A 24226-nucleotide genomic window follows, 5' to 3' on the forward strand; every position below is an offset into this window, starting at 1 on the left:
CCTCACAACAGCCTCTGCTCTAAGTTCTATGGTTGCCACTTTGGAGACGAGGGAATGAGGAACAGAGACACTAAAGAGTTTGCCTAGGTTACACATTCAGTAAGGAGCGGAACCAGGACTGAAACATGGGCAGTCTGACACCGAAGGCGTCCTCTTAGCCAGTGCTCCTCGGCACACACAGCTCCCGTGCTAGGCGACGGAAAATGTACGTTACACATGACAGACGCCTCTGCTGGGCTGCCTCATATCCCCTGAAGCTTCCTTTCTACTCCAGCCTAGCCGCAGCAACTGGCCATGCCAAGGAGTGACCTGACGGCCCTCGGCCTCGGTAGCATGAAGAGTCTCTTCTGCCCTGGGGGCCTCTGCCCCAACCTCATGGGAGGTGGCAGGAATCTGCTCAATGATTCTTTTTTTTTTTTTTTTCTTTTTAAAGATTTTATTTATTTATTCGACAGAGATAGAGACAGCCAGCAAGCGAGGGAACACAAGCAGGGGGAGTGGGAGAGGAAGAAGCAGGCTCACAACGGAGGAGCCTGATGTGGGTCTCGATTCCATAACACCAGGATCACGCCCTGAGCCGAAGGCAGACGCTTAACCGCTGCGCCACCCAGGCGCCCCTGCTCTATGATTCTGACCCCTGCAGAGACTTGGAAAAATCAGGGAGCTAACACCGTGGGGGCAAGCCTTGATCAACAAGGGATGGAACTGGGAGATAAGGGCTCCCCATTTCTGTCCTGTGGGCAGACAATTCTGAGGCCCGGTCTGCATGGCTCCTCAGGGATCTCCAGTGGAATTCAGTCACTATGCCCACACTGATGATTGGCTCACTCACGTTGGGCTGGCTTTCCTTCTTCTAGTTCATACTCTTAGGTCCCCACTCTTGCTCCTTGGGATCCATTTCTAAAGCAAACTGCTTGCAGGCAAGATCTTGTCTCAGCTCTGCTTTTGGAGGAAATCGAGGCTGAGACACTAAAGTTCCTACCTTGAGGGGTTCAGATTAGGGTGACAGGTCATTACAAGAGGAACAACTCAGTACTGGTAGATTAATAATCTATGCCCAAGTAGCCAGAACAATGACTCAAGCTACGAAAACACAAGAGCACAGAGAAAGTAGAGTCAGTAGGGAGCTACCATATTTTCGTGGACACAGCCACGTGTTCGTGCATATGCCGCCCAGGGCTGCTTTCCCACTACAACAGCAGAGCCGAGTAGGTGCAACCGAGACCCACGGCCAACCAAGCCTAACATACTTAGTAACTGGCTGTTTACTGAAAAGTTTGTGGATCTCTGACATAGAAAATGCAGGAGCCTGTGGGAACAGCGAGAATGGGCACAAATTCTACTTGACGGGGGGTGGTGGGATGGCCACCGAAAGCTGGGAAGCGTCAGAGCATGAAGAACAGGAGCAAGGGCACGCCAGGGGATGGCAACAGGTGGGCCAAAGGCACAGCTGAGCATCAGCAAGCTGCTTGCAAGCAATCGTAGGCAGCTTGCTGTTGCGCGAGAGGAAAGAACCGCGAGGGACGTGACGGGAGATGAGACTACAGGCAGATATTTCGTTAAGGAAGTCGTTGCTGGGTTATTTCTCTCATTTGGAGATTTTTCCTTCAAAAGGCAAAGACACTCTAACGAAGAGTGACTCCGGAGCCTGGTGTGTACCTCCCACTGAAGGGAGTTTACGTGAAGTTCGGAACGCTCATGCTCTTCTGATGAACGGTGGGAGCCCCCGCTCATCAAGCAGCCCGCTTTGCAGCTGGACATTCCTGACATTAGAGACCCACTGCTTTGCCCTCCTCAGGTGGCTTGCCTCGGAGCAGGCCAGCTGGGGCCTCCTGCTGCACACACAGCTGACCCATCACCATTACGGTCAGACCCCGCTGGGGGCTCCGACGGGTCTCCCCCACAGGCCTGCTTTGCAGTTTCCTGATAGGAGGACAAGGCAGTCACGAGGGACAAGCACAACCATGAGAGACAGACCTACTGCACAGCCCCAGGAGGGGTGCTTCTTCATACCGGTAGGAAGGAAAAAACCCCGGTGATCCAGCATGGTCGAACAATGAGTTATTTTGGGTAGCTCTTTCAGGGAACACTCACTGAGGACAAAATATGCGCCTGGCAAGGCAATATACTCGGTATATATAAATGACAAGGTACCGCCTGCCCTTGAGGCGCTCACAGTCTACTGGGGGAGATGGACATGCTCTCCCCAGGGCGGGAGTGTGGTCCAACTCCCCTCCGATGGGAGTGCAGCTCCTGAGAGGTAAAGCACGGGAGGATATTAAAAGCTTGATAAACAGCTTAAGGGAATATGCTCTAATGATTATTTTGGAATGAACTACGGTTACATCAACTGCTGACATGCAAAGATACACACGAAGTACTGAAAGATACTCCAAAAGTTTATTCCCCTTAAGAGCTCCACGATGTCCCTGACAATGCTTATTTGTACTCTTGACTGACGAGGTGAACCGTTTCTGAAAAGGCAATGCAAAGGTAAATTTCAGTCCCCAAAGGACAGAATTTTAACATAATTTGGAAAACAACCTGATAATACCAAGTTGCTGGCATGTAGCTACCCATTTTCAATTGTTCCAGATTTGGCTGTAAAGCCTAAGATGGAGAAAACCAGTGGTGAAGTTTTTTTTTTTTAAAGGAAGAACAGTTAACATTTACCGAGTATGTGCATCTTGTCAAGCACTGTGCTGAAGGCATATGCGTCATCTCCCTGCACCTTCCAACAATCCTCTGAGGTAGATTCTAGCCTCCATGTGACAGACGAAGCAACAGAGTCGCACAGAGTGAGTAACCCGTCCTCCAGCCATCCCTGGAAGAGGCAGGTGTCACCTGACAGTTTGCCCACCGGGGCCGCACCCTTCACCACCTCACCAACTGTCTCCCCTCACGGGCCAGGCCCCCGTTCCCGCCCGGGACGGCTTTTTTTATTCCGCCCCCCCCAGTAGTTTTGCCCTGAATAGGCTTCAGGATAAGTTCCTTCCTTGTGATAAGCAGGGCCCACGATCTCTGACAGCTGTTCCCCGCTCCTCATCATCCTCTGAAACAATCAGTAAGCATTAGAGAGCACTTTTCCCTTTACAAAGGTGATAATTAGATAACAAGCTGAGATTAAAGTAATTACAGTCAGACAGCTGGCGAGGCAGCACAGTCATGTTGAAATATTGTTGGTACTTCAGCATCTGGTTCTAATAACAGCACAGGCTAAAGGATTTTACATTAATTACAGAACATAATTTAATACAAACATATTTAATTACAATTGATGAGAGATAAACTGTTCAAGAATGACTTAACCCCTTCCGCGTGTCAAAGTGATGGGAACTTTGGGTAGGCTGCAGCCTCTTCTGCTGTCTCTCTCTGCGCCCCCCCACCATGCCTTCCACAACTCCCTGGTTCTCTCCTACAGAAAATCCCCCTCAAAGATGGAATGTTCTAGACGGGAATGTTGCTCATTGACTATCCCATGGGTGTTAGGTGCCCATCCAGCACTGCCCATCTGTAGAGAGCCAGGTGAAAGGTGAGTGTGCCAGCCAGGCTAGGATGTGTTGCTTCCACTGGACCAGCTGCCCTTCCTCATATTACCTCACATTGGTGAGACAAGGTTGGTTCTCCTCAGCTGGTCTTCCTCATGTTCTCACGCCTTTATGTGGTGCTGGCTTGGCTTCTGACAGTCAGTGAGCCACCTCTTAGACAATCCTCAAATCTCCAAGAAAAAGTATGTCATGACTAGGAAGTCCCTGGCCACGGTGGCCAGGGTTTTCATATTTTGGAGTAAATGTGTAATATCTGGAGACCCCTAAATGAGAAAGGACACTCTGTTCTGTCAGGAATTCTTCCTTACATGCTGCTAACCCTTATCCTTCCCCCTCCAAACTGGCAGAAACAGGTCTTGTGTGAAACAGTTTCAAACAAACTGGGACCACACAAACACAACCCTCAATCGATAAAGGACTCACTCGATCATCATTATCTACACATCGACTTCCCAGATTCATAAACGAAAGATATTCAAAAGCCACAGACATGCCATGTTATGGATGGCATGACTATATTCTCCCCAAAATTCATATTTTGAAATCATAACCCAGAATAGGGTGGTATTAGGAGATGGACCCTTTGGGAGGTAATTAGGTTTAGATGAGGTCAGGACGGTGGAGCCCCCATGATGAGATTATTCTTAAAACTCACACAAATCAATAGCAAAAAATCAAACACTCCATTTAAAAATGGGCAGAGGATCTGAATAGCTCCTTTTCCAAAATTGCCAACAGACCATGAAAAGATGCTCAATATCATTCATCATCAGGGAAATGTAAATCACAACCACAATGAGAGACCACCTCATACCTATCAGAATGGCTATTTCAAAAAGACGAAGAATAACAACTTTTGGCAAGGAGGTGGAAAAAAGGGAACCCTTGTGCACTGTTCGTAGGGATTTAAAATTGGTATAGCCACCATGGAAAACAGTATGGAAGTTCCTCAAAAGATTAAAAATGGGCATACCATATGATCCAGCAATTCCACCTCTGGGTTTTTATCCAAAGCAAATGAAAACACTAGTTTGAAAAGATATATGCATCCCTATGTTCACTGAACAATAACCAGGATATGGAAAAAACATAAGTATGCAATGATGGATGAATAGGTAAAGAAGATGAAGTATATATATATAGTATATATGTGTATATACTGTATATATGTGTATATATATTGTATATATGTATATATACACAATGGAATATTACTCAGCCATAAAAAATAATGACACCTTGCCATTTGTGACAACATGGATGGACCTTGAGGGTATTATCATGAGTGAAATTACGTCAGACAGAGAAAGACAAATACCATATGAACTCACTTACATGTGGAATCTAAAACCAAAATGAAACTCCTAGATACAGAGAACAGAGTGGTGGTGCCACAGGGGAGAGGAATGGAGGCTGAGAGAAATGAGTGAAGGGGGTCAAGAGGTACAAGCTTCCAGTTATTAAAAAAATAAGTCACAGGGATGTAATGTACAGCACGGTGACTAGTCAATAGTATTGTCGTGCATATTTCAAAGTTGCTGAAAGAGTAAATCTTAAAAGTTTTCATCACAAGAAAAAAAACAAGGCTTGTAACTTTGCATGGTGATGGACAGTAACAGACTTAGTGTGGTGACCACAGCATATACAAAATCGAATCATTACATTGCACACCCGAAACCAGTGCGATGTTACCTGTCAGTTATACCTCAATTTAAAAAGTCTGTATAAAATGCTTCACAGTGCTAGACACAGAGAAAGCTCTCTATAGATGTGAGTTATTTTTATAGAAGACTCAATATGGTTAAATAAGTTGATTAAAATTGCACAGCTAATGCAAAGTGGAGGCAGGTTTTACTCAGATCTGTCTATACAACACAACCTTTCTTTTTTTCTTTTTACAATACAATCTTTCACATAGAGAATTATACTAACTCAATATATACTAACCACCTTGCAATCACGCATCAAAAGGCAATCATGTCGTCACTGCATTCAGAGGCTATAACACATCTTTATATCCTTACTCACTCCTTCCCCCTCAGGTGCCCTGTTTGGGGGAAGCAGCTGCTTTTCTCACAAAAAGGCCCGAGGGCTGATGTTATTGTCTGCTCAAGTTTACATATATGTGGTTTTTTGTGTAGATGCTCATTTGAGATTCAAAGGCTGCACATTTGCTGCCAATTTAGTGCAAAGGACCAAGATATACGAACACCTGAGACTGCAGGAGCAGCAGGGCAACGCTTTCTCCCTCACATGTCGGTCTTCCTGTTCCCCTCTTGAACCATCTGACTTTCAGTGGGCTCAACAAAAGGGTGCCCTAGCAGAAGAAAATGGAAGGAATCTCTTCCCGTTATGCCCTGCATGAGCTCCCAGCAGAGGGCATGCCGGAGGAATGACAGGAGGACATGGGGCTCAGAAGCCAAGCCTACCTGATCAGGTAGTGGTTGATAATAGTGTCAAAGTAGCTGTAGTACACGGCATTGTTCACGTGGCCGTACTGGTCATTGTCCTGCCATCTCGTCTGGATGGGTAAGAAGTACCCATAGGCCTCATGGTGTCGATGACAATCCACAACTCTCTGGCTCTTTCGTGACGTGCCCAAGGAATGGACCTTCCTAGGAAGCAACCTCGAAACCCAACAGGTCATAGCTGGTGATTGCTGTCTTGGAGCAGACCTTCAAGAAGAAAGAAACAAAGGATAAGGATGGTGGCCGAAATCTTGATTTCAGGTTTACGGAAGCAATTTCATTCAATTTTGGCAATCAGTTTCAAAAGGAAATTCAATGTTTCTCCTAGGAAGTAAATCTTCCCTTATAATCCAAGTCCTTGTCACAAATCTATTTACTTTTTTAAAGGAATCCTTACTAAAAAGGCTTTTGCAAACACTGACAGAAACAAGTGAAGCCTCTGTTTGAATTTGACTAGTGGGAATTTTATTTGTATGGAGGTCTTCTGTTCCACAAAGTATTTTCAAGGCAAGTCCCTTTCTTTCTTTTTCTTTCTTTCTTTCTTTCTTTCTTTCTTTCTTTCTTTCTTTCTTTCTTTCTTTCTTTCTTTCTTTCTTTCTCTTTTTTTTTAAAGAGTTTTTATTTATTTGACAGAGATAGACAGCCAGCGAGAGAAGGAACACAAGCAGGTGGAGTGGGAGAGGGAGAAGCAGGCTTCCAGAGGAGGAGCCTGATGTGGGGCTCGATCCCAGAATGCCAGGATCACGCCCTGAGCCAAAGGCAGACGCTTAACGACTGAGCCACCCAGGCGCCCCATCTCTTTTTCTTTTTTTCTCTCTCTCTCTCCCTCCCTCCTTTTCCTTTCCTTTCTTCTTTCCTTCCAGATTGATTGATTGATTGATTGATTTGAGAAGGTGGGTAGGGGCAGAGGGAGAGAAAGTCTTAAGGAGACTCCACACTGAGCGTGGAGCCCGAGGCAGGGCTCAATCTCACGACCCTGAGATCTCGACCTGAGCCAAAACCAAGAGTCGGACACTTAACTGCACCACCCAGGAATCCCGAGGTGGGTACATTTCTGATGAAATCTGTAATACCACCAAAGGCATAAAGAGAGAACTCGGGCAACCAGCATAAAATAAAACGTTTGCCAGAAAATATCTTCAAGTGGGCCTACCAGCTATCAGGGCTTTTTTAAGTGTATCAATTTTTTTCTTGGAACAAAAGTAACTTTCCAAAACTGGAAAAAAATTTAAATATGCAGAACAAAGGGGGGATACCCAACAACCCAACCAGCTATATGCATTATTCCAGTCCTATATTTATGCATCTGTACGTGCATTCTTGAATTGGACCATACTGCACATGCTGGTGATTATTTCTGTGCTTAACAATAGACCATTATCATGTGGACATAGTCCACATCACTGCAATGCTGAATTCCATACTATTCCATTGTATTGAAGCACCACGATTCATCAAATCCTCTATTGTTGCATACTTAGGGTTCTGACTCCAATTTTATTGACTGGGATTAGAATCTTTGTAAATAAATCTTCCCACACATCTGCGATTATTTTCTTAAGATAAACACCTAGAAGCAGAATTGCTGAGTCCAAGGGCAAATGAATTGTTAAAGATTTTGATGCACATCAGTGCCCTCCAGAACGGTGGTACCAACGTCCACCCTCCCCAGCGGCGTATGAGCAGGCCAATTTCCTTGTCAATTTTAAAATGCTTTGTCGATTTGACTGTGTTCTCTCATTTCCATACAAATTCAATGAAATGTGCTAAGTGGAGAGACGACTCGTGTCACCAGCTATGAAAGAACAACCAGTATCAGAATAACCCCTCTGTTTGAGAACTGCTATCAAAGCTAGATCAAATGTAAAAGAAGAGCTGCTTGAAGCTAGCAGCAAATAATCGAGGCAGCAGGACTTTCCAGGCTGCAGCCGTGGGGACGCACTCAAGGGAGCCCGGCTCTTGCCACTGCGGCTTCTCATCCAGGTATTTGTGGGGAATAAGGCCCGCGAGACGGCAGCAGCCTACAGCTCCTGGTGGTCTTGTCATGTTGGAAGAGGGGTCAAAAAGTGACAGGCCAACATCCTGGAGCATGAGCTGCAGAGAAGTGAGCCTGGGGGTGCAGGTTCCCCTCGGGGCATCTGCCGTCTCCCACACAGCAGGCGCTCTGAGGAGACAGACAAGCCCGAGGAAAGCAATGGACTACAACGCTAAAAGCCTAAGGAGAAAATAGGAGTCTCACTGTGCTGGGGACACACAAATCAGCTTTCAGGGCTGCTGAGGAGGAGGGCAAAGACCCTAGACTTTCAAGTTCAACCCGAGAAGGACTACTCCCTTACAGGGAGGACAAACCTTGAATTGACCAGCCTTGATCAAGCTTATTTACCCAAACATCATCTGTCAGCCAGTGGGAAACAAAATCATCTCTAGAGGAAAATAACACCACCTACAGCCTCTGCAATGTTTCATACACAAAGTCTGGCATTTAGTCAAAACCAACCAGGCCTACCAGGAAAGAGGAACAAATGACCAAAACCCAAAATTATTTTTTAAAAAAAGACAATAAAGAGACTCAGAGACTCACACAAATTTTAAAATGACCATGATTACCAGAGTTCAGAGATAAAGGGCTAACATCCATCCCTAATACGTAAAGAACTCTAAAACTGAGGGGGTTAAGATTTTTAAGAACCCAACAGAAAAATATGTGAAAGTCGCAAAGAGATAATTCACAAATGTTTTTAAATGACCTTTAAACATATGAAAAGATGGACTTCAGTCATAAGAGAAACTATGACTATGCTGTGTTACTGTTTCTCAATGATTAAATTTGGTAAAAATACAAAGCTTGACAGCACATTCTCTTGACAGGACCATAAGGAAAGAAACACTCTTACACACAGCGGGTGGGAACGTCCCCCACATCTATGGGAGGAGAATCTCACAATATCTAATAAAATCACAAGTAAGTTTACCTTTTGACTCATATCTAAAAATTTTTACCTTGAAGGTCCATCTTCAAGAATACAAAAATACATATGAACAAGGAACATCACTACTTGTTATTGAAAAAATATTGGGATAAAACAAACATAGAAGACTGGTAGAGTAAACTATGGTACAGGCACACGGTGGTATACTATACAGCTGTAAATAAAAACTAAAGCTGTGATGAGGAGTGGTTTCTAGGATGTATTTGCAGTCAGTCAAAATAAGCAAAGTGCAAGAAAGCATATACAGTATGCTACTTTCGTATGAGAAAGAAGAGAAAATAAGCTCTTTTTTGGGAGATACTGGCTAGCTGAAGCAAGGCAGAGGGAGAGCAGCCAGATGGTATCCACAGCCCGTATTCCTTGAAAGCAGCTCTATAGGCCGCTAGATGTCTGCCAGACCCGAAGCCTGCTCCTCACACCGAAGCTCCAGGCCAGGCAAAAGGCCTATTTCACAGGACCGGGGGCGGGGGAGGGGGAGTGCTTCAATCTGCTTTCTGTGTAATGCCCTGGGGGTGGCACCCTGCCAAGAACTGCTTCTCTGACTGCCAGAGTCTCCTGGGACCCAGGAATGCAAGCCCCTACCCCATCCCTGGCTTCTGGAGCCAGGTGATCGCAGGGTGTCCTCCGGGCGGCAGCTGCAAAAACCCGGGGCACCAAACACGTAAAAGCTCCCTTCCAGGCACTGCTGGTGCTCTAGAGCGCGGCGAAGGGAGCGTGTGAAGCTGGCACCAGCCAGTCCCATCCCCAGAGAGTTTCCCAGCACACCGCTGGATGTGTTACATTAGATGCATATCTCTCAGGCTGACGCTTTAATAGGATACTTATTTATTTATATTTACAAAAGAACACTCAGGAAAGTTGAACCTGAAACTAATGAGGTGCATTAACAAGGTGGGTGGGGTGAAGAAGGGGAAGTAATACTCCTCTGAATATAGCTTTTTGTGTAATTTTGGATTTGGGGACCATGTTAATGTTCCATACTCACACAAGATAATGATGACGATGATGGTGATGATGATGGTGATGATGAAATTAACAATGATGGAAGGGAAAGAAATATAAAATGGAAGATAAACAGAAACAAATGAGTCCAACTATATTTCAAATGAATAACAATCACACTGAAGAGAAAAATAATTGCTTTTGAACACAGAGTTTTGACTATATACCCTGAGTCTAAAGACAAAAATCTTTTAACAAATACTAAACACTGGATAGTGCACATGTTTTTTATAGTGGTAGGGTTAGAAATTCTGAAACTGCTTTCCGTGAATCTAAGACTGGAAAAATGAGTAGATATGCGGACGATAACGTGAGACAGGTTTCTCACTTGGAGAAAGGATTTACAAATAGAAAGGGGAAAAACTAAAATGAACCTTCTGGTGTTAGATTAAATTTTGGAGTATCAATATGAACTCATAGATTAGAGACAGAAATAGAAATGTCTTACCCCCATTGAACCTAGACACGATGGCACTGCAGCAGCAAAATGATCCTCCTGAAGTGTCCAGATCTTAGGCTCTAAACACCTTTCTTCACTCAAAGAAAGGAGAATGCCTTAAAGAAATGACTGATTCCAATGTTGGAGCAGATAAAATAAGATGATCCCGGAACATCTTGTGCCAGCAAGTAAAGAAATGTTCAAAGAAGATGGCAAAAGTTCATAGAAGCCTGCCTAAGGGGGTCTGAAATGGCCAAAACTGGAATATTTGAGCATTAGATTTAAAAATGAAATCAATGAGGGGTGCCTGGGTGGTCAGTTGGTTGGTGTCTGACTCTTGATTTTGGCTCAGGTCATGATCTCAGGGTTGTGAGATCGAGCCCTGCAACAGGCTCCATGCTAGGTGTGGAGTCTGCTTGGGACTCTCTCTCTCCCTCTCCTCCTGCCCCTCCCCTCTCTAAAAAAATTAGATCAATGCATTATAACCTTCTCAATTAAATAATAATTCTTAAGTCTGCAAAATCAATAAATGGGATTGAAGGAAAAGTTACTCTTTACCTAAGTATGCCAAGTAATAAATGTAGAAAGGATAATAGATTTAGAAAACCATCATTTTGCTAATATCATAGTAATAATTAATTCAGTCAAGAATCATTGATGGATGCTAAAATATACTAGGTATAAGTTTGGCAAGGAACATAATATTTATATGGCCCCCAAATATTTCTCCCACACATTACTCACTCATTACAAATCAATAACAGTAACTTTATGGTTGATCACACACAAAGACAGTATGATTTTACCAAGTTATCCAAGTCAATAACACCAATAACAAACCAACAGACTAAGACACAATATCACTTCTGTGTTATTTCTGGCAACAATACATTATCTGAATCTAATCATGATGGAACACCAGAAAAAACAAAATTAAAGAACATTCTAGAAAGTAATTGTTCTATACTCTTAAAAATATCGAGATCATGAAGGACAAATAAGGGTGGAAGAATTATTTCAATTAAAAGAGACTAAATAGCCCTGACAACTAATCGTAATGCATGATCCTAGATCACTGGGGAAGAAAATGTATCTATAAGGGACATTACTGGAATAACCAATAAAAATTGAATTTAGATTGTAGATCACACAACAGTATTGTATCAATATTAAGCTTCCTAATTTTGATAGTTGTACTGCGGTTATGTAAGATAAATTCCTTGTTTTTAGTAAACACAACTGAATAATTTAGAAATAAAGAAGCATGACATCTGCAACATTCTCTCAAATGGTTCAGAAAGAAATAATGTGTGTGAACGTGGCAGGGGAGAACACCTGTGCATGGAGGAGAGGATGATAAAGCAAATGGGGAAAAAATGTAACACATTTGTGATTCTAGCTAGAAGATATACAGTAATGCTTTCCACCATTCTTACAAGTCTTCTGTAAATTTGAAATAAAAAAATTAAAGTTGTCCCCAAAAAACTATTATTCATATGTTCAAAAGACAGATTTTTTAAAAAAACTGACTATTTTTACCAGAGCACTGGAATCTATGAAATATAATCATTACATTATGAACTCAGTAGGTAGGTTAAACAATAGATTAGTCACAGTAGAAGAAAAAATTAATTAACTGGAACATAGATAGGTCAGTCTAAATATTCAGACTGAAACACAGATAAAAAGATTTAAAATACGAACAAGCATAACTAACACATATAGGACAGCACTTTGTTTTTAAAGTGATGTAATTGTTGTAATTAAAGTTCTAGATAAACAGGAGGCAGATAATGGGTAAGAAGCAATATCTGAAGAGATACTGACAGAAAATTTTCCCAAACTGAAAGACATGGAGCCACAGATCCAAGAATCATTGACTCTAAGTTGGTTAAATTAAAGAAAAGCAACCATAACACAACTGCTGCAAACCAAAGACAAAGACAAAGAGAATCTTGAAGAAAAGAAGAAAAGACGTTTTACTTTCAAAGCAACAATACTAAGCTGACTTATTCAATGGAAACAATGGAAAACAGAAGACAAAAGAATGGCACTGTTAAAGTTCTTAAGGTAAATAATTGCAAAGCTAGAATCCTACACCCAGAGAAAATATCCTTCAAAAACGAAATCTAAATAAATAGCCATTTTAACAAAACCTGAGAGAATTCATCCCAGCAGACCTACACTAAAAGAAATGCAGAAGGGTACTCTTTAAGCAGGAGGAAAATGATCCTCAATGGAAGCACGATAATGCAGAAAGAATGAAGAGCAGTGGAAAGGTAAATAAGTGGGTAAATTTAAATTAATACTGACTCCTTAAACAATAATATTAATAATGTCTTGTGGTATTTAAGATGTATATATAACACAAATATATAGATATAGATAGATATTTAAAATATTCCATAGCAGTAGCAAAGGGACAGTAGAGAAAATTCAGTAATAGTGTTTTAAGGTCCTTGCATTCTTCAGTAAGTGGTAACAATCCTAATTTAAGGTTGACTGTAAGTCCAGCATGCATGTTGTAGCCTCTAGGATAATTACAAAATAACAGAAAATGAATATTTAATTAACAAAAGGGAAACTAAGCAATGAAAAAATATTTTCAAATCCAAAAGAAGGAAATATGTAGGGTGAAATGACCAAAACACAGATGAGACAAACAAAAAACAAAGTAAGGTAGTAGACTTGAGAAAAAAATAACAATAATTACATTAGTTGTAACTAAATACTCCAAATAATAGACAAAGATTGTCAAAATGGATTTTTTGTAAACCCAGCTACACATTACTTACATTTGTAAGGACACAGAAAAGCTCAGAGGAAAAGAGATGGAAAACATATAAACGTTAATCCAAAAAAAGACTGGTGTAAATGTACTAAAAACAGACAATATAGATTTTAAGGCAAGAAGTATTGCTACAAATAAACAGAAATTTTTGGTAAAGATAGAAGGTCAATTCAACATGAAGATCTCATAACACAGTCTCAAATGTAGCAAAAGCTAACAAAACCAAAGAAGTAACAGACAAATTCCCAATCCCAGTGGACAGCTTTAACATACCTCTCTCAGTAGCTAAAAGAACAAGCAGAAAATAAATTAGCTAAAATATAGAAAATTAGAAAAACGTGATCAACAAACTTAACATAGCACCCAATGATTATAGGATATACTTTATTTTCAAGTATCTATGGAACAGTTACTAAAATAAAAATATACCAGGCCATAAAACAAGTCTCAACAAATTTCAAAGAATTAAAATCAGAGTATGCTCCCTCACCACAGGGGAATTAAAATAAAAACCAATAACAAGGAAAAAGCTTTGAAAATCCTCAAGTGCCTGGAAATCAATGAATAAAGTTGTAAATAACCTATGAGTTAAGAAATCACAATAGAAATAATAACACATTTTCAACAGAATAATAATGCAAATACAATATATAAAAACTTGTGGGATACAGCTCATCTGCACTTAGAGAAAATATAGTAATTAAATGAAAATCTAAGAATGAAAGATCAATGATCTAAGGATCCATCTCAAGAAGTGTGAAAAAGAACAGCAAATTAAACTCAAAGAAAGTATAAGAGCAATAATAAAAGATAAGGACAAAAATTAATTAAATAAGAAAAAAGTATAGTAGAGCACAGGTCAGTAAACTTTTTCCGTAAAGGGACAAAGGGTAAATATTTCAGACCTTGTGGACTACATGATCTGTCACAACTATTCAACTCTGCCACTGTAGTACAAAAGCAAGCACAGATGATACATAAATGAATGGATTTGGCTGTATTCCAATAAAACTATATTCACAAAAACAGATGATGGGTAGATCTGACCAGGAGCCATATTTTGCCAATGCCTATAATGGACGAATACAACAAAACCAAAAGTTGGCTCTTTAAATAAAAAAAAAAAAGAATTGATAAAATGCCAGTAATATTATAAAGGAAAAAAGAACATCGTTACAGATCTTATAGGCACTAAAAAGACAAGAGACATTATACATAACTTTATACCAATAAATCTGATAATTTTGATGAAATGGACAGATAACTTTTTTTAAATACTAACTTACCAAAAGTGACACAAGAAAAAATAGATAACTCAGACAGTCTTATGTCCATTAAAAATAAGAATCTGTAATTTAAAGTCTACTCATAAAGAAAACTTCAGGCCCAAATTGCTTCATCAGTGAACTCTTTAAACATCTCAAAAAGAACCAACACGAATCTTATATAAACTATTTCATAGAGTGGATTAAATAAAATCACTTCTGAACTCATTTTATGAGGCCCATACTAAAACTTACCAAAAAGTAATTATTACCAGAAAGGAAAAGTGTAAGCCAATCTCTCTCATGAACACAGATGAAAAAAATCTGACAAAATCAAATAAAAATATTAGCAGATCAAATCCTATGATACAGAAAAAGAAGATTTCAACCAAGTTAATTTATAACAGTAATACAAGGATAGTTTAACATTTGAAAATCAATCTATATAATTTACCCCATTAACTAAGTAAGAAAATTATACAGTCATTAAATAGATGCCCCCAAAAAAGCAGTTAATGAGATTCAATGCCTGTTCATGATGTTTAAAAATCCTGATTAACTAGAAATAGAAGGAAACTTCCTTTTCCCCTGAGATTGGGACTAAAACAGGGTATCTGAAATCATGACTTCTATTAAGCATTGTAATGTTTAATGTACTATTAAATGTTATCATCATTGTAATTCTATTAAGCATGGTGGTCCAAAGAAAAGAAATTAAAATTATTAAAATTATTTTTTTAAGTTTTAAAAGAAAACTGTGTCATTGATCACCGATGATATGATTATATACATAAAATATTCAAAATAATCCACAAATAAACTATTGATTAAAAAGTGAATTTAGAAGTCATGGGATATAGACATCATACTTTAAAATCAATTATATTTCTATATACTAACACTGAACAACTGGAAAATGAAATTTTAAAACAATATCATTCACATTACTATAATGTAAGCAATCTAAGAATCCCCAGCATCAAAAATACCAGATACCTAGGAACAAAGCTAACAAAAAATGTGTAAGACCCATACATTGAAAACTACAAGGCACTGCTGAAAGAAATTGAGGAAGAGCTACAAAAATGGAGGGATATACTATGTCCATGGATTAGAAGACTGAACATTGAAAAGATGTCAGTTTTCCCCATTGACCTTACCCAACCGAAACCTGAGCTGGCTTTTCTATAAAAATCAATAAACTGATCCTAAATTTTTACGTGGAAAGGCAAAAGAGCTAGAATAGTCAAAAAAAAAAAAAAAAAAAAAAAACCAAAAAACAAAAAACAAAACAACAACAAAAAACCATGAAAAAGAATAAAGTTAAAGAATTTACATTATCAAATATCAAGATGTATGATAAAGTGTAAGGTAACTAAAATAGTGATATTGACATAGGATAGACAAATAAATCAATGAAACAGAATAGAGGGTCTAGAAAGTAGACCATTCATATAAGACCACCTAATTTATGAAAAAAGTGCTACTCAATGCAATGGGGGAAAACTGACATTTTTTAATGAAACTTTAACCCACCTCAAAGCGTGCATACATATCAATTCCACATGAATTACAGATCTAAATGTAAAAGGAAGAACAATAAACCTTCTGGAAAGTAACACAGGCTATATTCCCAATGTAGGGGTGAGCGAAATAATTTCTGAATACAGGACATAAAAATCACTTACCATAAAAAGAAAAGATTAATAAATATAACTTCTTAAAAATTAAGAACTTATGTTTATCAAAAGACATCAGTAAGGTATGCAATACACATATCCAGCAAAGAATTCATATCCAAAATATACAGAGAACTTCTAAAAATCAATGAGAAAAAAATGGACAACTCAAACTTTTTTAAATAAGCGAAAGACTTAAATAGGCACATAATGAAAGAGGATATCCAAATGGCCAATAAACATAATAAAAGGTGCTAACCATCATTAGCCATCAAGGAAATGCAACGATAACCACAATGACTTCACTTTTAAACCCCTCAGAATGGCTAAACTTATATTTTGTTGCTGAGTATGTAAGAGCAACTAGAATTTAACACTCTCCCGGTGGGAGTGTGAATGGTAGCTACAACTCAGAAATCTATTTCCCAGCAGCTACTGAAATTGTACAAATACATATCCTGTGATCCAGAAATTCCACTCCTTTGCATATATCCAACAGAAATGCATACATATGTCACCAAAAGACACATACAAGAATATCTACAGCAGCATTGTTCACATAGCCCCAAATGGGAAACAAAATAGTAGGATGGATAAACAGTGGTAGATTCATGGGGTGGAGTACTACCCAACAATGAAAAATGACTTTCTGACACACATAATCACATTAATATATCTTACAGAAATAATTTTGAGAAAAAGAAGTGAAACACAAAAGAGTACTTGCTGTATGACTGCACTTGTATAAAGTTCCAAAACATCAGAAGTCAGCTACAATGACAGAAATCAGAATGATTACTACTTTTGATAATGACTGGGGAGAGGTATAAAGAATGCTTCCGAAGGGTTACTAATGTTCTACAACTTGGTCTGGATGGTGTTTACATGGGCATATTACTCTGTAGAAACTTATCGAGCCTCTTTCACTTATGAATGTGCTGTACTTCAATTAAAATGTTTTCCCAAAAAGTATGCTAGATGGACAGAAGTTATATGATTATATTAAATCTCTAGGGTCCAGAGCAGTTGATTTTTCACTTTCTTTATACAGAGAATTTATCTCTTGTTCATTTACCCTAATGCTAACTCAAAAAACTTGAGAAGTTAAGTTCTTCTTTATCCATATAAAGCCTTGTTTTGTGCATATGCACATACAGCCCCAAGCATAACTCTCACATAGTAAAAAAGAAAGTAATGTCCTAGAATCTTTGATGACCTGAAAATAACCTGCCATCTAGGTGACATTTACAAGGAGACGGTTCTTAAACTTGTACATTTCTACATTAAACTTTCCTGAGGAATCAACCTTCATTGCCTGTACCTTCGGGGAACACAGAGGCTACTAATATTCATTCACTTGAACACACACAAAAATCTCAAGACAAAAGAATGCTCTGCGTGATACTGAGTACCAGGTGGCATTTTGACCGACCACTAGGGGAAAGTAGAGGGAAATCCTTTCTTCAAACAATTTCGAAGAAGTGTATTGTGAAGTAGCAAAGAACACGAGCCCATCCAAAGGAAATCAATTTTGACACCTGCTTCACAGATACTCAGATTTTACGAATAATATTCAGGGCATTCCCAAACCTTTGGGAATGTGCCTTGACTTCACAAAGCCAGCTGCCACAAACGGGCACTTCCCTGAGGCCCAAGCCGGTGGGGAAGGAGGATCCTGCCATGCAAAGAAATTCTCAAGAAGCTGTGAATACATCAGCTATATTCCTAAATTTATTCCAAGCTGAAACATAATAGTACATTATAAATCTCTTTTGATTTTACTTAATCTAATGAAAAAATGTTCATCTTTTTGATAAGTGCTCATTAGCCACTTTTTTCTGACATAAACAGACAAGAAAGATGTTCTTGTGCTGCCTTTAAAACGCAACTCAGCTAATTACAGTGCAATGACGCAAAGAAGAAAATCAACGCACTGAAGTTTCTCACTTGAATTGTCTTTATAGTTGAATTAAAAATCTAACCAAAAAAAAAAAAAATGTTTTAAAGGGCCCCAGCAGTGTATTTTATACTCAGGTTGAATAATGTTTAAGTAAACAAAGGCCAAATTCTAGCACATGATACAAATTTTTTAAATTTTCTGGTGTCACTTACTCTCTAAAAATAGTCACTGAATTTATGAAAAGGGTACATTCTTGGAGGGGGAGCCGTGTGCTCTCCTTTTGGGAGGTGGTGATAAATTTGCATAAGCAATTCACCCTATTTTCCCCAGTCCCTGGTAAGACCAAAAGCCAACGTGTAGCTAATATCCAGTCCGGGTGGGAGCCAGGCCAGGCCATGAAATAGTGTAAAGCTAAGGGATTGTATAAGAATCAAACTTTCAGCCCAGGCTTATGCCCAGGCTTTTTAGGAATATCAGATGGTTTGGACTTTTTGAACCTCAGACTATTAATCGGCTGAAACCTGATCCTGAACAAGTCTAACAGAATTAATGCCTCTTCCCAAAATGCTTGATTCATGCTCCAGGAACAATTTCAACTACAGTAATCAACTACAGTAATCCTGTGGGTATCTTCAATCCAGCCTATTACCCAAATGATCATTTCATTGATTTTTTTAAGTTCATGTTTTATTATAAAATATATTTACCTGAAACGAGAAACTAAAAAATTATTTTAGCTCTATGACACATAAATTATGCATCCTGTACCCAAACTCACAGACAAAACATCACAAGACAAGTAAAATTGATATGTCACTTCTTCCTACCCTATGAAGTCAGTATTTAAATGAATATATGCAGTTTTTTTAAAGCTTGTTTTAATGAACAAACAGAAGAGCAAGAGAACAGTCTGTTGCTGAGCTCACCGGATGGGCGGTTGTCCGAGTCACCTTCACAAATGATTGTGCTATCATTTCATTGTCATTAGACACGGGATACTAAGAAAGAAAACACACATCTGTGTCTTACAGGAATTCAAACTGCTCTAATGCATGTTAAGAAAATGGTTCTCCAGGGGCGCCTGGGTGGCACAGCGGTTAAGCGTCTGTCTTCGGCTCAGGGCGTGATCCCGGCGTTATGGGATCGAGCCCCACATCAGGCTCCTCTGCTATGAGCCTGCTTCTTCCTCTCCCACTCCCCCTGCTTGTGTTCCCTCTCTCACTGGCTGTCTCTATCTCTGTCGAATAAATAAATAAAATCTTTAAAAAAAAAAAAAGAAAAAAAAGAAAATGGTTCTCCTTCATTAACAAGAAAGAAGCACAGTCCAGCTGTATCGTGGAGCAAAAATGCAATTACTAATTCAGGGTGAAAGAGACAGAGATTCAAGTCCCAACTCCACCATTTGTGCTTCAAGGGAACCATAGACAAGATTCTTCACTTCTCTAACCCTCATAAATGAATAAATAATAGGGGAAATAACACCTACATTGCTGTTACGCAATTCAGTGGAGATGATCAGTGGAAAGCACTTAGCACAGGGCCTGACACACCAAGATGCAAATTTTAGCTGAGCTAAAATGAACCACCAATAGGGCATGAGTTTCAAGGACCTTTCCAGGAGCGAGGAGCCGTCCTTCCTCCTATCCATCCTATGTCATTTTCAACATTCCAGGGCTGTCTAGAATGAAAAGGCAAGCCCTTTCCCTGCATGGCACTAATTGGTCGGTTTCAGGCATCACATTATAACCTTGACATTGTTATTATCATCCCAACCTAACCACCTCTCTTTCTTACATTGCACCCCGAAGTGTCAGCATGGAAGAGGAACACAGTACCTGGTGCGTTCAGTCCTAGGGGTCACTAGAACAACCGTATCTTTTCTGTTATTCTACTGCTGAGTTAATATTTCCATCAATACTGTTTAGCACAAAGGAAATGTTTACCAACTTATTAAGTAATGGAATGGGTCATGTTCATTTTACTCTGCTTTTGAGTAAAGACAGTGAAACATCAATGTGTCTCAACCCTGTACATGCTTATCATGACCCATGACCTAAACACCTCATTCTGCCCCATGAATATAAGGAATGAATAGTCCGTCGACCCACTCTCAAATGTTTACTAAGTTCCCGTAAGTAATAATAAGTAACTATAGAGAATGTTATAAGGTGATAAGTGGCATAAAAAAAGATACAGTAGGGTAATGCCTACTGTAACATCTCCTGTATGGGGGGAAGGCTGTTTCCAATAGGCATTGCCATTAAAAGCAGTGGTCAGAGTAGAGCCCATTAAAAAAGTAACAAAGACACACAGAAGGTGAGGTCCTCTGAACATTTTGTACTACCTCTTTCCATACACTATTCTGCAGTTTCTCATTTGCATTTCAGTCTTCCTCATTAAGCTGGGAGCTCCCCAGGGGCAGGGACTAAGTGAATTATCTTTTTCTCCCCAGCGTATAATACAGCACTTGGCAGGAATTGCTCAACGTATTGTTTGTTGAATGAACAAATGAAAGAAACAAACTCTTCACCTGCTCCACAGAGAATCAGTCACTTCTACCCCTACATTTTTAAAATGATGCTTTACTCTGTTTGCCTTTCGTATCCCCAAACAATCTTCCTGTCCTGTAGTCCAGTGATCTCCAAAGTGTGGGATATGTATCAAGCATCTGTCCAGGATGATCCAATGACGAGACGCATGGGGAGGCAGGAAGAAAACGTGAGAACTTTCATTTGTGTTTATTTTTTTATATCAAGACTAAAGGATAAATTAAGCATATTATATGGGTTGATGCTGACACCCTCACTCACAGTGGGACCTGAGATGTCCTAAGGAAAAGTAGGATTCCACTCCAGAATGGCACTCTTCCTTGGACTGGGCCAAGAATAAGTAGATTTACACATCATACATTGCTATAGACTGAATGTTTCTGTCCCCCCAAAATTCATATGGTGAAATCCAATCCACAACATGATGGTATCTGGAGGTTGGGAGCTTGGGAGGTGCTTAGGTCGTGAGGGTGGAGTCTAATGAAATGGGATTAGTGTCCTTATACAAGAGACTCCAGAGCACTTCCTCACCCCTTCCACCACTTACACAGTGAGAAGACAGTTGTCTATAAACCAGGAAGCCACCCCTAGCCAGACACCAACCTGCTGGCAACTTCATCTTGGACTTCTCAACCTCCACAACTGTGAGAAGTAAATGCTTGTATAAGCCAACAATCCATCTTCTCTAGTTTTTATTTTAAAATCTTTTGATTATAAAAGTGACATATCCACTTGATTAAAACATTCCAGCTCTACAAGAGCATTAAATGAAAAATATCAACCCATTGCCTTTATAAATAGTTACTGCCACATTATTCAACATCTTGTTCCCTACCACCCTCCCACACTGGTTCTTCACTCCCATCCCGCCCCCAACCCACATCTGAATGTCCACATTCATGGATGGGATTACTGGAATTGTCACGTAACCACTAGATTAACTGAGGTCTCTCTGTCCATTCTCTTTGAGATCATTTGCCACTTTTATAATTATAATATTATTACTGTGATTCTTTAATATCAGTCTCCTCCTCTAGACAGAGATTCTTTGAAGGCAGGGACCCATTGCTGTTGCTTTCTTAGTTTGTCCTGATTCTAGAAAGCACTCAACAAATATATGATGAATGAATGAACATTGACAAGTATTACAAATAGTAAAAGTTCTGAAGAACTGAACCAAAGCTTCTCTTTGCACCCCAGTGACCCCTGGTAAGGGCTGAGAAAAACACAGATGTCAGAGATAAAAAGGGCTATACTCATTATTTAAGTCAAGATGCTCCTATTCCCTGAGTCACCCTAGCTGAGAAACAGCAGTCCTGGTCTATCTGAGCTTACAGGAGACAGAAAAACGATTTCTTCTTTGCAATGTGACCTATCCAAAGGAAGAATCTTTTTCATCAGACCCTTTCTTACCTCCCAAAGTTTTTTTCTTCATAAACAAAAGGTCCTGATATCTGAGAGACTCTCATGTTGAGTGAGACTTATCCAGCCTGAAGTGGAGTGTAAAGGGCCACCCATGAACCAACTCTCTGTCTTGATGGAAAATAAATGATGGGCACCATGAGCTCCTGCAGTATACCTTTGTAACACAACAAAACCTCACCGCTTGACTTCAACACCCTGAACATGGCCAAGCCACACTGGTTATTAGACAAGGGGAGCCAAAGTGCTGCCCTGTGGAACAGGCCTACCACACTCACCCCCAAACCTTCTCTAGGGAGAACTAAGCAAGGGTGTGCCAAGAGCAGCCAGTGATGACTGGGCCGTTGAGTTCTGATCAAACCGTGTAGGGTTTCTTCCTTCTTCCCCCTTCCTCCAGGGGCTGGAGACCTAGCACCTGAAGATGACAGGGCAAGGCAGGCAATCATTTTAGCATAATGACGGTATGGGGGACACCCAATATGGGTTGTTTGTCCTATTTTACAAATACTCTCCACCCAGAGAAGATATTGTGAAGATCCCCTCAAACCCCATCATTCAGTGCTCTGCTACCATCTGGTCATGAACACATGGAATCAACCACAGAAAGAGGCATAGCTCTGAGGACTGGGAGCAAACAAATAAAAATGAAGAAGCAAGAGAAAAAAGGCAGGAGCACAAGACAAGGAAGACTTACTTAGCTTCCTTGGACCTGCATCTGCATCTATGAAATGGTAGTAATGAATGCAAAGTCCTGAATTTAGGTGTAAAACGTCACCTGCACTAATCTGAGGGGACTCTCTGATGAGAACCAGGGGGTTTATTTGACTAAAGGTCAATATGACATACATGTGATATATGCGATTGTTTTTAAATACAGTCTCCAGCTGCATGAATAGAAGTAAAATTGTTTGCAATATAAAAAGAAAGTACAAGTCTATTTTTTCTGCATGAATTTGAGGTACAGCATTCAGTTTTCAGGGGAATTATCAAGTTCCAGAGGAAGACGAGCGCCATGGCAAAGGCCTGGAAGTTGCGCTCCCCAGGACGATTGCAGGGATGGCTCCCACAGCACATGGAAAGCCCACCCCTGCTCATCATCTTGGCTCATGCCTCCCCACCTAGTCTGTGAATCTGGCAATCATTAGCCTCCTTCTGATGATGACACCACCCTTTCTTTATCTATCTCAGCAGACAACAAAGGATTTCATTAAACAGGTCAATTCAATCTAATATTTTATGTGTATATATGTGTGTCTGTATAAATATATAAGCATTTATTTATATCCTGCCTCATTCTAAAAGGGATTCAAAGTGGTTTACAGTGATATATACAAAAAATGCAAAACAGCATACAGTGGAGAATAGATAAGAAAGATAAATATTATTTTATTCTACCTCTCCTCCTCTCCCAATCCCATTTTTGCCTTGGGTTCCCAAGTCACAAATGCCACCCAATTTGACCCAGCACCTGCTCTGAATGAGTGTGCTTCAGCAGCGGCAGTCTGAGTCAAATCTATGTACCCAGCTTCGTCTTCCCCAGCCAGCCCTCTCCTTCAGATCAATCTTAACACTGTCGGCTAGGCACCAGAAACACGGTGGTGGCAAAACAAGGCCTCTGCCCCCAAAGAGTTACCAGTGTAGCGACCCACCTTCTCCCCAGTAGGTAGAAAGCTTAAGAAATTGGCAACGTTGACTTAGAAAGTGCAAATTTAGGCACAATGGGATTGCAGCCTCCAAGAATCTGAAGGGTTCTCACATGATTTCTCTTTTTCTTCCAGCTTAAACTATGCTATTTTATGTGCACCTTTGTTTGAAGAGGCCCCAGATTCCTTTTGGATCTAAGGAAGTGAGAAATGAGTAAAGACAGGCCAGCAACATAGCAGAGCAGTTAAATACAAGGATATGGGGGTCAGCTGACTTGGTTTCAATCCAGGCTCGGCTGTTAGCGACGTTAGATTATTTTAGATTCCTTAGACTTTGGGCAACTTACTTAGCATCTCCTTGCTTCAATTTTCTCACCTTTAAAATAAGAATATTGATATGTTGGGAAGATTAAACGGCATGACGTATGTAAAGCGCTTAGCCCAGGAACTAGCTATGGTAGCTAGCGATCATTAAATATAAGCACACTTGGAAATATATACATAAATAAACATTAAATATATGTAAGCCG

The 24226-nt window shown here is 40.0% G+C and overlaps 1 protein-coding gene across 3 annotated transcripts in view; it reads right to left on the minus strand.

Moving 5' to 3' along the window:
* The window catches only part of LOC123799451 (uncharacterized), a 169566-nt gene that overhangs the window by 81909 nt on the left and 63431 nt on the right, over positions 1-24226 (minus strand). For all 3 annotated transcript variants that reach the window (XM_045808557.2, XM_045808559.2, XM_087855386.1), the window contains one exon: positions 5978-6223. In XM_045808557.2, coding sequence (XP_045664513.2) covers positions 5978-6223 — 246 coding nt within the window. The remainder of the gene's footprint in view (positions 1-5977; positions 6224-24226) is intronic.

Source organism: Ursus americanus, chromosome 24, assembly GCF_024610735.1.
Source record: "Ursus americanus isolate L20-20 chromosome 24, mUrsAme1.1.p, whole genome shotgun sequence".
Taxonomy (NCBI): Eukaryota; Metazoa; Chordata; class Mammalia; order Carnivora; family Ursidae; genus Ursus; species Ursus americanus.